Source organism: Lycium barbarum, chromosome 1 (genome assembly GCF_019175385.1).
Source record: "Lycium barbarum isolate Lr01 chromosome 1, ASM1917538v2, whole genome shotgun sequence".
Classification (NCBI taxonomy): Eukaryota; Viridiplantae; Streptophyta; class Magnoliopsida; order Solanales; family Solanaceae; genus Lycium; species Lycium barbarum.
The window spans coordinates 1570248-1583702 of NC_083337.1; the positions used below are offsets into that span (position 1 = coordinate 1570248).

At 36.1% G+C, this 13455-nt stretch overlaps 1 protein-coding gene across 4 annotated transcripts; it reads right to left on the reverse strand.

Annotated features, from left to right (window-relative positions):
* Positions 1-253: 253 nt before the first annotated feature.
* Positions 254-10977, reverse strand: LOC132628475 (uncharacterized). 4 transcript variants are annotated; one of them, XM_060344265.1, is made up of 17 exons: positions 10832-10977; positions 9813-10019; positions 8889-8917; positions 8701-8803; positions 7915-8086; positions 7132-7314; positions 6645-6802; positions 6023-6299; positions 5665-5879; positions 5435-5533; positions 4817-5337; positions 3770-4533; positions 2794-2992; positions 2028-2232; positions 1837-1896; positions 1583-1745; positions 254-1086 (listed from the first exon to the last, which is right to left on the reverse strand). In XM_060344265.1, the coding sequence occupies exons 2-14, from the start codon at positions 9970-9972 to the stop codon at positions 2062-2064; spliced, it is 3051 nt and encodes a 1016-aa protein (XP_060200248.1). In that variant the 5' UTR covers positions 9973-10019; positions 10832-10977; the 3' UTR covers positions 254-1086; positions 1583-1745; positions 1837-1896; positions 2028-2061. The 4 variants fall into 4 exon arrangements, with proteins under 4 accessions (XP_060200248.1, XP_060200236.1, XP_060200244.1 ...); XM_060344253.1 differs by having other exon boundaries at positions 1837-2232; XM_060344261.1 differs by having other exon boundaries at positions 254-1091; positions 1837-2232.
* Positions 10978-13455: the final 2478 nt, after the last annotated feature.

Genomic DNA, 13455 nt, shown 5'->3' on the forward strand with positions numbered 1-13455 from the left:
TTGTTTATAAATTTCTTGTTTTATTTTTACTGACATCTAGTTAAAAAGATTATATATCTAAAATAACATTTATAATGAACCCCTAAAAGAAATCTTCTTATCCCACTTCCAATCAACCACTAAAATCGAGAAAATATCTACTATGCCCACATACCAAGAATCTACTAGGTATGTTGTTGTTGTTGTTGCCGCCGCCGCCCACATACAGTTTAAATGAAAATGATCCTACAAAGATCTGTAATATTTTACCGTCTGCTATAAAAAATAAATATCATATAACTAAAATAACATTTATAATATACGACAAATTCAAACCTCACTCATCTACAATCAACCACATCCTAATGGAGAATATTGTTTTTCTCTCTTTGCTTATATTTATTATAAAAAATAGCATTTACAAGTACGGAAAAAAAAAGAGGAGAGATTTAAAAGGACGAATATACCCCTGGCTATGACAAGGCCAAGGTTTAATAGGTGAGTTATGGGTTTCAGTTATTAATGGATAAGGATAAAAGGGTCATTACATTTTAGTCTCTCAAGAGGAATTCAGCTTTGCTAGGACTTCAAGATTTCAATGATGATGATCTTAAGAGTATACTAAAAGAAGGTGATTTTGATGGTGAGGGAGCTCTTAATCAGATGGAATTTTGTGTGTTGATGTTCAGATCAAGTCCTGAGTTAATGGAACAATCTCAGTTTTTGTTAGAAGAAGCTCTTCATCAAGAGCTCAAAGATTCTGACTTTTCATTGTAACTTTCCCTTTTAGCCTGTAAAAGGCTCTTAAAGATTTTGAACATGATATTGGACAAAGTCCCAATAGTCAGTTCTAGCACAAACTAGCATTCATAAAACACCTATTAACATGTAAATGACCTAAGCTGGATAGAAATTGTAGCTCTCCAGCCACTTTGCAATGTGTAGCCTGTTGCCAGCTTTAAATTATGGATCTCCTAAATGATAAGCTTGGTCAAGTAGCTAATATGCTGCTTCTTGAGTTGGAAAATTCTCTAGTTTCTTTCCCTCCAGCTATGATATACTGCTGCTGCTAACATCATCTGCCTTTGGAGATTTCCTTCTCGCCATCTGTTCTGCCCATGGGAGCAATAACTTGATGTAATTTAACAGTTATAAGAGTAGGGGAAATTAAATAACATTAATGCAGAGAAAAAGCAAAAAATTGAAAATACAGTTAATGATTGGATTGAAAGAAAGCGAGAGAAAGAGAGAGACAAAGAAAAGATATTATTGGCCAATGCACTCTTACATTTTAAGAAAAGGAAACAAGACGGCGTCCATTCTAGGAAAGAAAATACTAAACCAACATGGAAAAGCAAATAGAACACAAGAAGTCATATTTTTAGAGGAAAATAAGAAACAACATTGAGACAATTTAATTCTTCCGCGATGATCTTTGTGTTTTTTGGGCTATCCATCTTATAGCAAGCTACGTTGAATGGAGTTTTGGATTCCCAAATCTGTTTCAATGACCAAGGACTAATTGCATTCCATTTGAAGTCATATAATTTGTATGTACATGACAGAAATTGCAAGATGCATGTATGGGAGAACAAAGGCATACCCTCGAAACGCATTTAAACTCAAGACTGCACTGAATCTTTGGGATGAAAAACCTCATCACAAGTGCTAACATGCCAATATTCTCTCCTTTTCTCAAAGGACGCCTCTTTGAAAAACTTTAGCACCTCACACCAATTTTGGAGTAAGCATTGCTAAACTTTATGCTGCATTTGATATGAGAAATTACAAGTTAATTTAAAAAGAAAACGAACAGAAAGAAAACACGTGTCAGCCTTTTGATTCCAAGAAATTTACCTTCTTGAGCCAAACTCTCCAAGATGCATCAGACGGCTTGAGCAGGGGGCTAGCAATATTCTGAAAATTCATGAAATAAAAGCACTTGCATGGCACACAACAATAAATAGATATAGGCAAGAACAAAGACAGAATCATTTTATCGTTTGTGCTGAGGGATGTCAACTATGAAAGAGAGGTTGGATATTTACAGATAGTACGGGAGAATAGGCATTTCAATAATATCTAAGGGAGGCTAAGAACGCCACCACTTGAATTGTGGATTTTGATAACCCCCTTCAATATATTTGATGGTAGACTACTCTTATTCGATCCGTGTAAGCTTTCTGGTGATTCAAGTGCTCGAGAGGTCTGTAGAGCCATCTCAGCATGGAGTTGGAGGCAAGTCATAGCCAGCTGCAGCATTAGAAGTAATTAGGTTGGCTGTGTATAGCAGAAAAGAAAACTCAAACATGGCATTATACGAGAATATGGAAACTGGAAAACCAAGATTAAAAGACCAGAAAACAAAACCAAACAGAGTTTAGAAGACTGTTCACAATGAGTAATTGATGGTAACAAGAACTGCGCCTTGGATATATCAGTTCCAGCATATCCTAATGAGATTAAGCATAAAGAAGATTCAACCGAACAAGCAAAGTGTAATCATTAACAAGTAACCTGAAAACAATACTAGATAATTTATCGTGCCTGACACACAATAAGACCCAAAGCAAAGCAAATAGCTTGATTCCTTATTAGCTGACAACTCATGAAGTTAGAACAAACAAATTTTGAGTTTTAACAGTTAAATTTCTAATGGCTTCCTGCATAGGGAGATATTGGTCTTATTTTCCCTCTGCTTGTGGTGTCTATGACATAGTCAGCTAAGAATCTACAGAGTAATAGGTGTGCGTAAAACAGTGAGAACAGGACCACGGTGAAGCTAGAGAGGGACATTTAGCTCGTTTGACTTACTGTGTAGCACTCCCTATCGGTATCAGATTCAGCAATATCAAGTGCCCAGCTGCGAACCCACTCAAGTCCTTTTGAAATTTCAGAATTCCCCTCAACCAGGGCAGCCGCCACAGAGGAGGGATGAAGAGAAATCAATATGCATGAAGCAGTAAACAGGACAGATCTCCTAACATAAGCTTCCACATGATGAGATATCTCCCTGTCAGTATAGAGAGGGAAATCTTAAGTGAGTATCTAAATATAAACAGAAAAAGTGAAACAAAACTGGAATTCCAACCGACAAACTAGTGCATTTTCCAATTCCAATTAACAATTACAAATGGAGACAGGTCAGTTCTATCATTCAGTTAAAGAAAGATGACATTTCTTTCTTTTTTGTTTTTGTTTTTTTTTTTTTTTTTGAGATAAAGGACGCATTTTATTTTAGAAGTTAAAAGAAGATAAAACATTTTTTCTCCGGTAACAACTTATGTTCTATTCTAAGACATTTGCAAGGTTAGATGAATAGCTGTGTAAGAAAGGTATTATTCTCTGACATCATATACTCCCTCTGTTCAATTTGTTTCTCATTCTTTCATTTTTTAACTGTTTCAAAAATGATGTATGCAACAAATTTTCTCAACATACAGAAAATAAATTGCAATCACAAAATAAATAAAAAGAGTGATTTCATTTGTCAAGATTGTGAGTACAAATCTGTGTATTCTTTTGATTCTTCTCTCCTAATATTTCTCCGTAATTTGAGGGTTGTCAGTAGCGTATTCAGTATTTCTCGAACGTAGGATGACATCCTTTAATTTCAACATCACACATGGCATGTTTAAGACCACAAGATTAAATGGCATTTTGGTACATTATATATATATATCTTTAATTTAAACCCACAAAATTTAAAAGTCCTCTTTATTTTCTTAAATTTCGTGCTCGGTCAACTAAGACAAACAGATTGAAACGGAGGGAGTATAAGAGTTACTACCTTGATCTTAAGAATTCCAAAAGAGGAGATGCCAAAATAGATGCTTCTGGATGCATGGCTGAACACTTCATACAAACACCAAGCATGTAGATAAGCTTCCCCAAAACAATAAAGTCTCTGCCAAGCAAATCTACACCATGCCTTTTCTTATCAAATCCTTCCATGGCTGGAAGCATAAAAGCCGCTGCATACTGGGGAAACTTGTTCTGGGACCATTCAAGCTGGTTGACCGGTAAAGCTGAATGAAGGCTCCAACGGCGTGTCTTTCCTCTAGTGATCTGACCTGGTTTATGAGGAAGTTCTCTCTCATAAGAATGAGACCAATTAAAAGGAGTCCCTGGTGTTGAGATCTCCTTCCAAGAGCCGGCTCCAGGAGGACCAATAGGTTTTGGCATGAACCATGGTTGATCATCCATGGATGACACAAGAGCATTAGATCGTTGTTTAAGTCTTGAAATCTTTGTATTTGCAAGCTCCTGTGCAGCCTCCGTCATTACATCAAGTATCAGTAACCGCTGGCTGACATCTAAATTTGGTGAATAAAGTAAATTATTTAGTGTACTGAGAGATTCACGAGGACATGTGACAATCAAAGCAACAAGCGCTTTTTGTCTCTTCTCTTCAGCAGACTCTTCCTCCCCTTCAATAGTTGAATCAGAGCAGCGAACTTGTAAAAGACTTCTGGTTAGATCAGAAGCTGCAAACTTGAGCTCATCAGGTGATGCTCGTACAAGCTTCTCAGCAACATCAATGGCCTTATCAACCTGGTAAGGGGAAAGACATCAAAAATGGCACAGGAGAGAACTTTTTCATCTACTTCAGTGATAGCCCCGGAGCATATGTATTACTAAATACCAAACTATTTAATAGTAATCCTGATAACTATAAACTAATAGTTAGCTGACCAATTCTCATTCTAATATACAAGCTAGTAAAGGTCATTCACAGCAACAAAAAGGGTATCAAAGCTTGTTCATTTCTTGGAAGGATGATAAAATTAACACTCTGCAGATTGTCTGATATATGGATATAAGAATTTGAACTCACACCATCAGCATCATCAGATTTCCTTAGTGCTGCAATCACATCCACTAACTGTGAGAAATTTCTTTTCAGATCTGCATCATCATCTGCCAAGTCATACGGCTGCAAAGACGAGTCATTCGAGGACTCGGAAGTTTCACTTGCATTATCCTCATCATCTTCACTAGAACCGACCTCATAATTTAGGGATGCTGGATCAATGATCTCATTTGGATCAACAGATTCAAATCCAAATAATTTCTTCTTTTTACTCGTGACGTTATCATGTGTGCTGGCAGAAGCTATAGTATTTGATACCTTTGCAGCTACTGTGGTTGAACAACCCTTAATATCTCCATCTATGTTTGTGGAACTAGCCAAAAATCTTTTTTCTGGGGTTAATAAACCGAAGTCCCAGTCAATAGTTTCCTCACGACAACTATCATCAAGGTAGAGAGGATTTTGGGGGTCAATTACTTTGGAAAATGCCAATGCAACGCTGCTAGCCATTTTTCGGATCAAATGGTCAGCACTTTCCAACCTACCTGTTAGCAACCACAAAAGATATGAGAAGCATTAAATCAATTAGTTAATAGTCATCCAGAAAGATTATGTTGAACAACAGTAAGAGCGAAATTTTACAGCTAACTCCTTCAAGAATACACTGCATTGCATCCTTGCTAGCATCTAAATCTTCTTTAGACATCTTCTCTAAGCAAAGCCCTAAGGCAGCAGTGTTATCTGGATCATAAGTTAAGGAACCATAAAGACGTTGAGTAGAACCTAAAGAAAGTACAGATTTTACAACTTTTCTTAACCAAAAAAAAAAAAAAGATGCAAAATTTACAGCTACAAGAAAAGAAAAAGAATACATGCTTGCTGCTCAATTGAAGTAGATTGCACAAACTCCCGTTTGGACCAAGCCGTGACAAGCCGCTGAACAGTCTCTGAGAGAGTACGGAGGTTACAAGCTTTCACTGATGAGGAATTTTCAGGGGAACATTGAAAAACCGCAAAGTGAAGAATCCATCTCAAGCAATTACTAGGGAATACTTTCCACAGTAAGAATTTCTCAAGAAACATGGACCTGAAAGAGAGAATTGAAGAAAAGACGCATCAAAATATAAAACAGGATGCCGTATCCTAGATTAACAATCTTTTCGAGACAAACAAAAAGGAATCCAAGTTCTATCATAATAATGCATACTGCATAGTGAAAATATTCACAACCTAATTGAGGCTTGTTGCTGGTAAACCTGATGAAATAATATCCACAAAATCCAATGAGCTTCAATATCTCCTGTATTTTGAGCTGCTAATTGTTTGAGTAGCAGTTCAGTCATTCTTTCTAAGGAGTAAGGGTCTTTGATTGACTCCATCATCTTCAACCAAAATCTCAAACCAGGTGTTGATTGAAATGCTTCACCAATAGGGATATCCGAATTTGGCGGTAAGAAGCTCTGTACGTGTTTATGTATTTCAGGAACCACTACGCCTAACAGCACATCTACAATTGCAGAAATTGATTCCACTTTATAAACTGATATATCAAATTACTGGTACAAATAAAAAATTACACCCTCCGTCCCAATTTAAGTGATGCAATATGACACGGCACAGAGTTTAAGAAACAAAGAAAGACTTTTGAAACTTGTGGTCTAAAACAAGCAATAGATTTTTTTGTGGCTATAAATCATCTCATTAAGGGTAATGTGAAGTTTAAATTTAAATTGTTTCTAACTATAGAAGGTATCACTCCTCTTGGGACAAACTAAAAAGGAAAGTGCATCACACAAATTGGACAATGGGAGTAAGATTCTTTGAACAATTTGCTTGTGTTGATCAAATGTACCTGCTGATCCTCGCCGACTAATGCGGGCAAATGCTTCACCCATTAACAGGAGGACGCCACCTAATTTGTTTTTATCAACGTGATCTCCTCCATCTAAAAGCTTGTCCCGTTCATGTGCTCCAGCAAGAAGTTGAGCAGTGATATGCTTGAAGAACACGCTGAAATTCACTGGTAAAGAGTGGAACAAGACCAAGGAAGCAAAAAAGGAAGAAAGAACAAGTAGCGTAACCTGCTGGACTAGAGGGAAAAGGAATTGAAAATGGAATTCAATTGTTAACTGAACAACCCCTTGCAATCCACAAGTGTGGGGAGGAGGGGAGAGAGAGAGAATACTGTTGTTAAGTTTCCTCTGCCCATAACACAAAGATGATTGATATTATCGAGCTCAACTTAACATCATGATAGATTCAACAGGTACTTATTGCATGAAAACAGACAATCTAGTCAGAGGGGACTTTACCCCAAAAAAGAAGGCAAAAAAGGATACTGTGATGATAATGCATTAGAGGTTCCTGCTTGTGCTTTATCAGGTATAGATGTAAGGAGTTGGACCACCTGTGATATAATCTGCTTGAGCTCTTCATGGGCAAGATCTTCTTGACAGTAAGTAGACAATTCTCGAGCAATCTGGGTAACTCCCATATTGTCAAGCAAACACAGCACAAGCAATCTGCAGTCAAAGTTCAGAAGATGAGAAGTAAGGTAAGCCATTACTTTGTGAGCATATCTCCGAAGGGAGAGTTTTGCCCCATTCAAACAAGTCTACATGGTCTTGTATGAATTAGACATCAGTAATCAAGATAATACTCAAAAATTTCTACCACAATGAGCCAAAATAGCACTCCGATGAAACGAATAGAAAAACACGCTAGGCAGAACAAAGTAATGTGCTAACAACCATCAATAAAACCATTCACATGATATATCTTGTATAGCTGCCCACCAATATTATCTGGGGACTACAATTAAGTAAACATGTTAACTATTTATCAGGACTAGTTCCGAAGTGATAATTGCCTGCATATTTCAACAGTTTTGCACCTGCACATTTCTAGACAGTGGTTTTATCCTTCATAGTCTGATATAGTTAAATATAATGCGACGAAATGAAGCCAATAACGAAATTATTCCATGAGCATGTATATGGAAGGATAAAATTGGTAAGACTGAATTCTCACTTTGCCTGAACTTGCCACACAGAGAGAGATAGCACGTACAAAATAGGAATTCAATGAACCACATATACACAAAGTGTAAGATGCTTTGCTACCTTTCAGCATTTGAGTGGACGGAACGGGTGTCATTATCACTACTACCTCTCCATTGTAGACAAGGAACTAATTTCTTTACAACCTCAATGACTTGGCCTCTCAAAAAGAACACATCATAGACGTGCATCCTTGCAGAAATGGGGAGACATGCCAGCCAATCATAAGCCATATCTGGAAAAAAAAAAATTAGTCTTGTCATTATAAGAAACCAACCAAGACATTAAGATGATAATGACAGATCACTCTGTCTAAGGAAGTATATCAATTTACGCAAAAGCATCATTGCAACAGTTGCTATTCTAAAAAAACGTCTATGTAAAGACAAATCAACTGTCCAAAGAGCGAACTATAAAACCAACACAATGAGCAACATGCATCAGAGAAAGTAAAAGTTTCAGTTACAATTACTTCCTAAACCGAATTCTAAAAGTAAAAATTTCTCGAAAGTTTCCTATGGGGTCTTAACTTATTATTTTTTACTACAGATAATAAGCTATATGACTCAAAGAAAATGGAAGTTACACATCACAATTACTTCCTAAAACCATATAAAGAAATACAAAAAAAGAAGTTTGAAAAACTTGTTCTGGGTTTTAATTTTTTTGATTCCCTGCATAAAAAACCATAAAGACTAAAGAATTAAGCTATCACTATAGCACAAAGAAGTATGGCACTGTTTATTTTAAAAATTATGTTAAAAATAAAGGGATCTTATAATGACAATTAAGAAAATACAAAAAAGGGGTCTTGTCATTTGACTAAGTGACCAGGATTATCAACCTTACCATATAACAAAATCTTAGCCAATGTTGCGAATGCAGGGCCTTTGTAGAAAATCTGCCACCATTCATCTCTCTCGTGTGTAGCCGGGAGTCTCGCACTTGTTAACTTTAGTAAAAACAAATAAAACATTACAAGAAAAGAAAACCCAGTAAAACTAAAAGTATAGTCCACGAAAAAATTAGCTATGTACCTGTTCCCTGTACTGCTCGTTAAGACTACCTATAAATTGACCAAAATTAGAAAAAGATTATTTATTTTCACAAAATAGGATTCCCAGAGAACAGAGAAGTTGAGGTAGCAACAAAAACAATTATGTTTGCACCAAACAATGACTTTCTTCAATTTAGCAGTACTAGTTAGACACAAATTGAGACAACAATTAACCATAAAAGTTTATTTAACTCCAACAACTTGTTTGGATGGTTGTTACATATAGTTTCAAAATGTATCATATTGTGTTATATCGTATTGTACTGTATTGTTTCCTTGAATACAACATTTAGATAGCTTGTATCTTTCCCGTCATTACATAATTCCACATATCATCAATCTGAAGAATAAACTTACAATATTGTAAAGAAAAATAGGGTATGAGGTAGAATTATTTTAAGAAAAGGGAAGGTAAAGGATAAAATAGTATTATTAAATAATAGGCATAATACATAAACAGGCCGTCAAACTTGGCCTCAACCGGCAAGTATGCCCTCCCACTTTGGGTGTGCACAAGTAGGCATCTCAACTTGTATAAAGTTGAACATGTAAACACAAATGCTGACGTGGCACATAAGTTTAGAGGTGTCTAGATGATAATTTTGTAAGTTGAAGCGTTCAATTGACAAAGTGGAGGCAAGTTGAGGTACCTACTTGTGCACACCCAAAGTTGGAGGGCATACTTGCCAGCTGAGGACTAGTTTGAGGGCTTGTTTATGTATTATGCCTAAATAATAAGCAAAGACAAAATGAGGGGAAAAAAATAACGTAACGACGCGACCACACCAAATCGGTCGTTACATAAAATGAGACTTTTCGTCGTTACATAACAATGGATTTAACAATACGATACAATAAAAGTTAAAGTAACAAAAATCAAAATAAACACTATACGAGAGCGCACCTGCGAGGGAGTGGGGGTCGAGAGGGAAGAGACGAAGGGCGAGGGAATGAAGAGCACAGATGACTTGGTCAACGTGTTTGGCATCTTTGATTGAGGCAATGACCTCCACCACCTTCTCCAACACCTCTCTCTTTCGCCTCAATTCTACTTCCTTCTCCATAGCTACTTCAGTTGGAATCGAACCCCAAATGAGTAGGAATGGATAAACTGGATTAAACAAGCCCAACAAAGCATAATAAGAAGCTTAACATGTTTAAATTCCATCTATAACGGAAAATACTTAATAAGAGTTGCTATATACTAAAAGGCAGCCCGGTGCACTAACCTCCCGCTATGCGCGGGGTCTAGGGAAGGGCCGGACCAGCAAGGTCTATTGTACGCAGCCTTACCTTGCATTACTGCAAGAGGCTGTTTCCACAGCTCGAACCCGTGACCTCCTGGTCACATGGCAGCAACTTTACCAGTTACGCCAAGGCTCCCCTTCAAGAGTTGCTATATACTACTACAGATAAATTTTATTTTCTAAAAAGAACCAAATGTTACGAATTCGACAGCAAATTGCTTTTAATATCTAGTAAGCAGAAGAATTCCACACAAGACATAACTTTTATTAGCAGTCAATTATATAACCAAGATTGAACAACTTCAATACCTCTATCAAGTACAAAAATAGAACCAAATGTTACGAATTCGACAAAAACTGATTTTAATATCTGGTAGATACCAATTAATATATATCCAAGATTGAAAAATTTTCAATTCCTCTATCACTGTCAGTAGATACCAAATAGAAAAATAAAAACCCTAGGTGCCCCAAACACAAATTAAATGAACATTCCACATATATTTATAATCTAGTCCAGAGACGAATATAGGGTATGGGTATTGGGTTCATGAACTCAGTACTTACGACACGGAGCATAAATTTATGTATAAAAATTCTTAAAAAAAAGAAGAAAAAAAAACAGATATAGATACGTAGGTTTTCTACTGACTAATTAAGAGAAGAAAAAAAAAACCTGGAATTTGCTGCGGTAATTCACTTGAATGTAAAGTGATAATGGCAAGAGTTTTGCTGAGAAAATTAGAGTATAAAATAGTCCTTTTAAGTTTGTCAAAAGTTAAAAACACTTTTAGTTTTATTGAAGAAGCCTATTAGATTTGACGGGATATATATATTATATTAAAAGCACAAAAGATCTTACAAATGTTGTTTGAATTTTTTTATTCTTCATTAAAAGATTTTATAAAAGATAAAATAGTTATTTACTATTATCTTAATATTTAGGACTTTGAAATCAACTAAAATTTTATTTATTAAATTTTTTCTTATACAAATTAGGTAGCAAGAAATAATATTTAGAATTTTAAAACTAATAATGATTTAGAGCATGTTTGGATGGGCTTATTTTAAGCAGCTTATGAGCTGTTCGCAGCTTATAAGCTAAAAAAATAAGTTGGGTAGCCCAACTTATTTCTTTGGCTTATAAGTTGCTTTAGATAAGCTAAGTCAAATGGGCCCAATTATTTTTTTGAGCTTATTTTAAGCACAAAATGACTTTAAGCTGGTCAGCCAAATACTCAAAAAAGCTGAAAACAACTTATAAGTTGTTGAAAATAGCTTATAAGCTATTTTCATCTTTTTTGAGTGTTTGGTTGACCAGCTTATAAGCCATTTTGTGCTTAAAAAAAGCTTACAAGCTGTATTTTTAAGTTAAGCCAAATGGGCCCTTACTCTTATAAAAAGTTAAGATTTGTGAATTGCCTTCTTTTGGGCGGTCTTTAAATTTTGCCCCTCATATTTGAAATCTTTAAATTTTTGCCCTTCGGCTAAAATCCATGGGTTCCAGGTTCGAACCCACACACAGTCAAATTTTTTTAAAAAAAATCGCAAGACAGAGTTTAAATTTCGCTATGCCCCCACCGACATACACTTGTGAAGGAATTACTAAAGTTATGCCGAACCCGGCATACTTATGCCTTAGGGGCAGACTTGGCATAAGTATGCCGGGTCCGGCATAACTTTGATAATTACTTCACAAGTTTATGCCGGGTCCGACATAAAAGTTTGTCCATTAAAAGTATGCCCCCACCGACATAAACTTGTGAAGGAATTACTAAAGTTATGCCAGAGGGGGCATAACTTTTCCTCAAGGCATAGTTTAGTTATGCCTTATGGAGCAAAACTTTTCTTTAAAGAACTATGCCTTATGGGGCAGACTTTTAATTAAAGCATAACCAAAAGTATGCCTCATAAGACAAACTTTTAGTTATGCCTTAAGGAAAAGTTCCGGCTTATGGGGCATACTTTTAGTTATATTTTATGGGGCACACTTTTAGTTAAGGCATAACTAAAAGTATGCCCCATAAGGCGGAACTTTTCCTTAAGGCATAATTGAAAGTTTACCTTGAAAAGTAAAATATATATATATATATGTCTCAAGGCAAAGTCTGCCCCCTCCGGCATAACTTTAGTTTTTTCCTTAAGGATTGTATGTCGGATCCAACATACACTTCCCCCAGTCCTGCCTTGCGAAATTATTTTTTTATTTTATGCCTGAGCGGAGGTTCGAACCCAGAACCTCAGGTATCCAAGCGAAGGGCAAAACTTAAAGAACATAAATATGAGGGGCAAAATTTAACTACCACCCCAAAAGAAGGGCAATCCGTGCAAAAAATGAATATTAATGGATTTTCCTTAGAAATTTTTTAAATCTGAAGGGGAAAGAATTATTGGCCCTTTTATGTTCAAAGAAGATTTCAGAGACTGGGCCAAATCTGTTGGGCCCTACAGAGCTTCTTCCATGCGGCCCAGATATAACAGTGTCCACTTTGAAACATTTTTAATGAGGAGGTTTATGGGATGAGTTCACCTTGAATTAAAAAAAAACGCAAAAGTACATTTAATAGGGTTTGATCCCACAACCTTAAGGATTAAACCTAATACTTAACCAGTGCTCCATTCGATGTAGTTTGATCATGTGTTCCTTCAGTTAATATTAAATATATTTTAAGGATTATATATATATTATATCGAATTTAGTCAGGTGATCATGTGTTCACGTGATCCATTTTTAATGGGTAGATTCGCCCCTGGGTCAGTCAAGCAATAGGTGTCTATTGACCAGCACTGGGTGGTTGATGAGACTCCTCCCTTACAAATTCAAATAAACTCTCCAAGGGTCCAGAATGACCTCTTGAGAATGAGCAAACATTATAAGCAAAACAAAAGCGAACCCCCCGCAAGTGACACATACACTATTAATCATAACCAGCATAACAATGGTCAAAATCTATACTTGCACATAAAAAGAAATCCAACTAGCCTAGCAAGTAACTCCGTATATGCATCTACAGCCATTTGATTTTCTTTCTTCTTAAAAGCGTCATCTCCCCTTGCCTTTGCATAAGCAGCCTTCTTCTTTGCTTCAGTCACCTACAGATCAATCAATTATGCCAATGCAATAGACTTAGAACTAATCAGAAAACTGTTCTCCCAACAAAAAATGGTGTCCATAAGTAATGCAAGAGCAGATAATATAAAGGGGAAATATTATCACAGTTGACAACAATGAAAAAAGAAGCTCAAATTTGCATGAGAGGGAAGGAGATATCCGATGAGAGTCAGAGCTGTATAAATCTC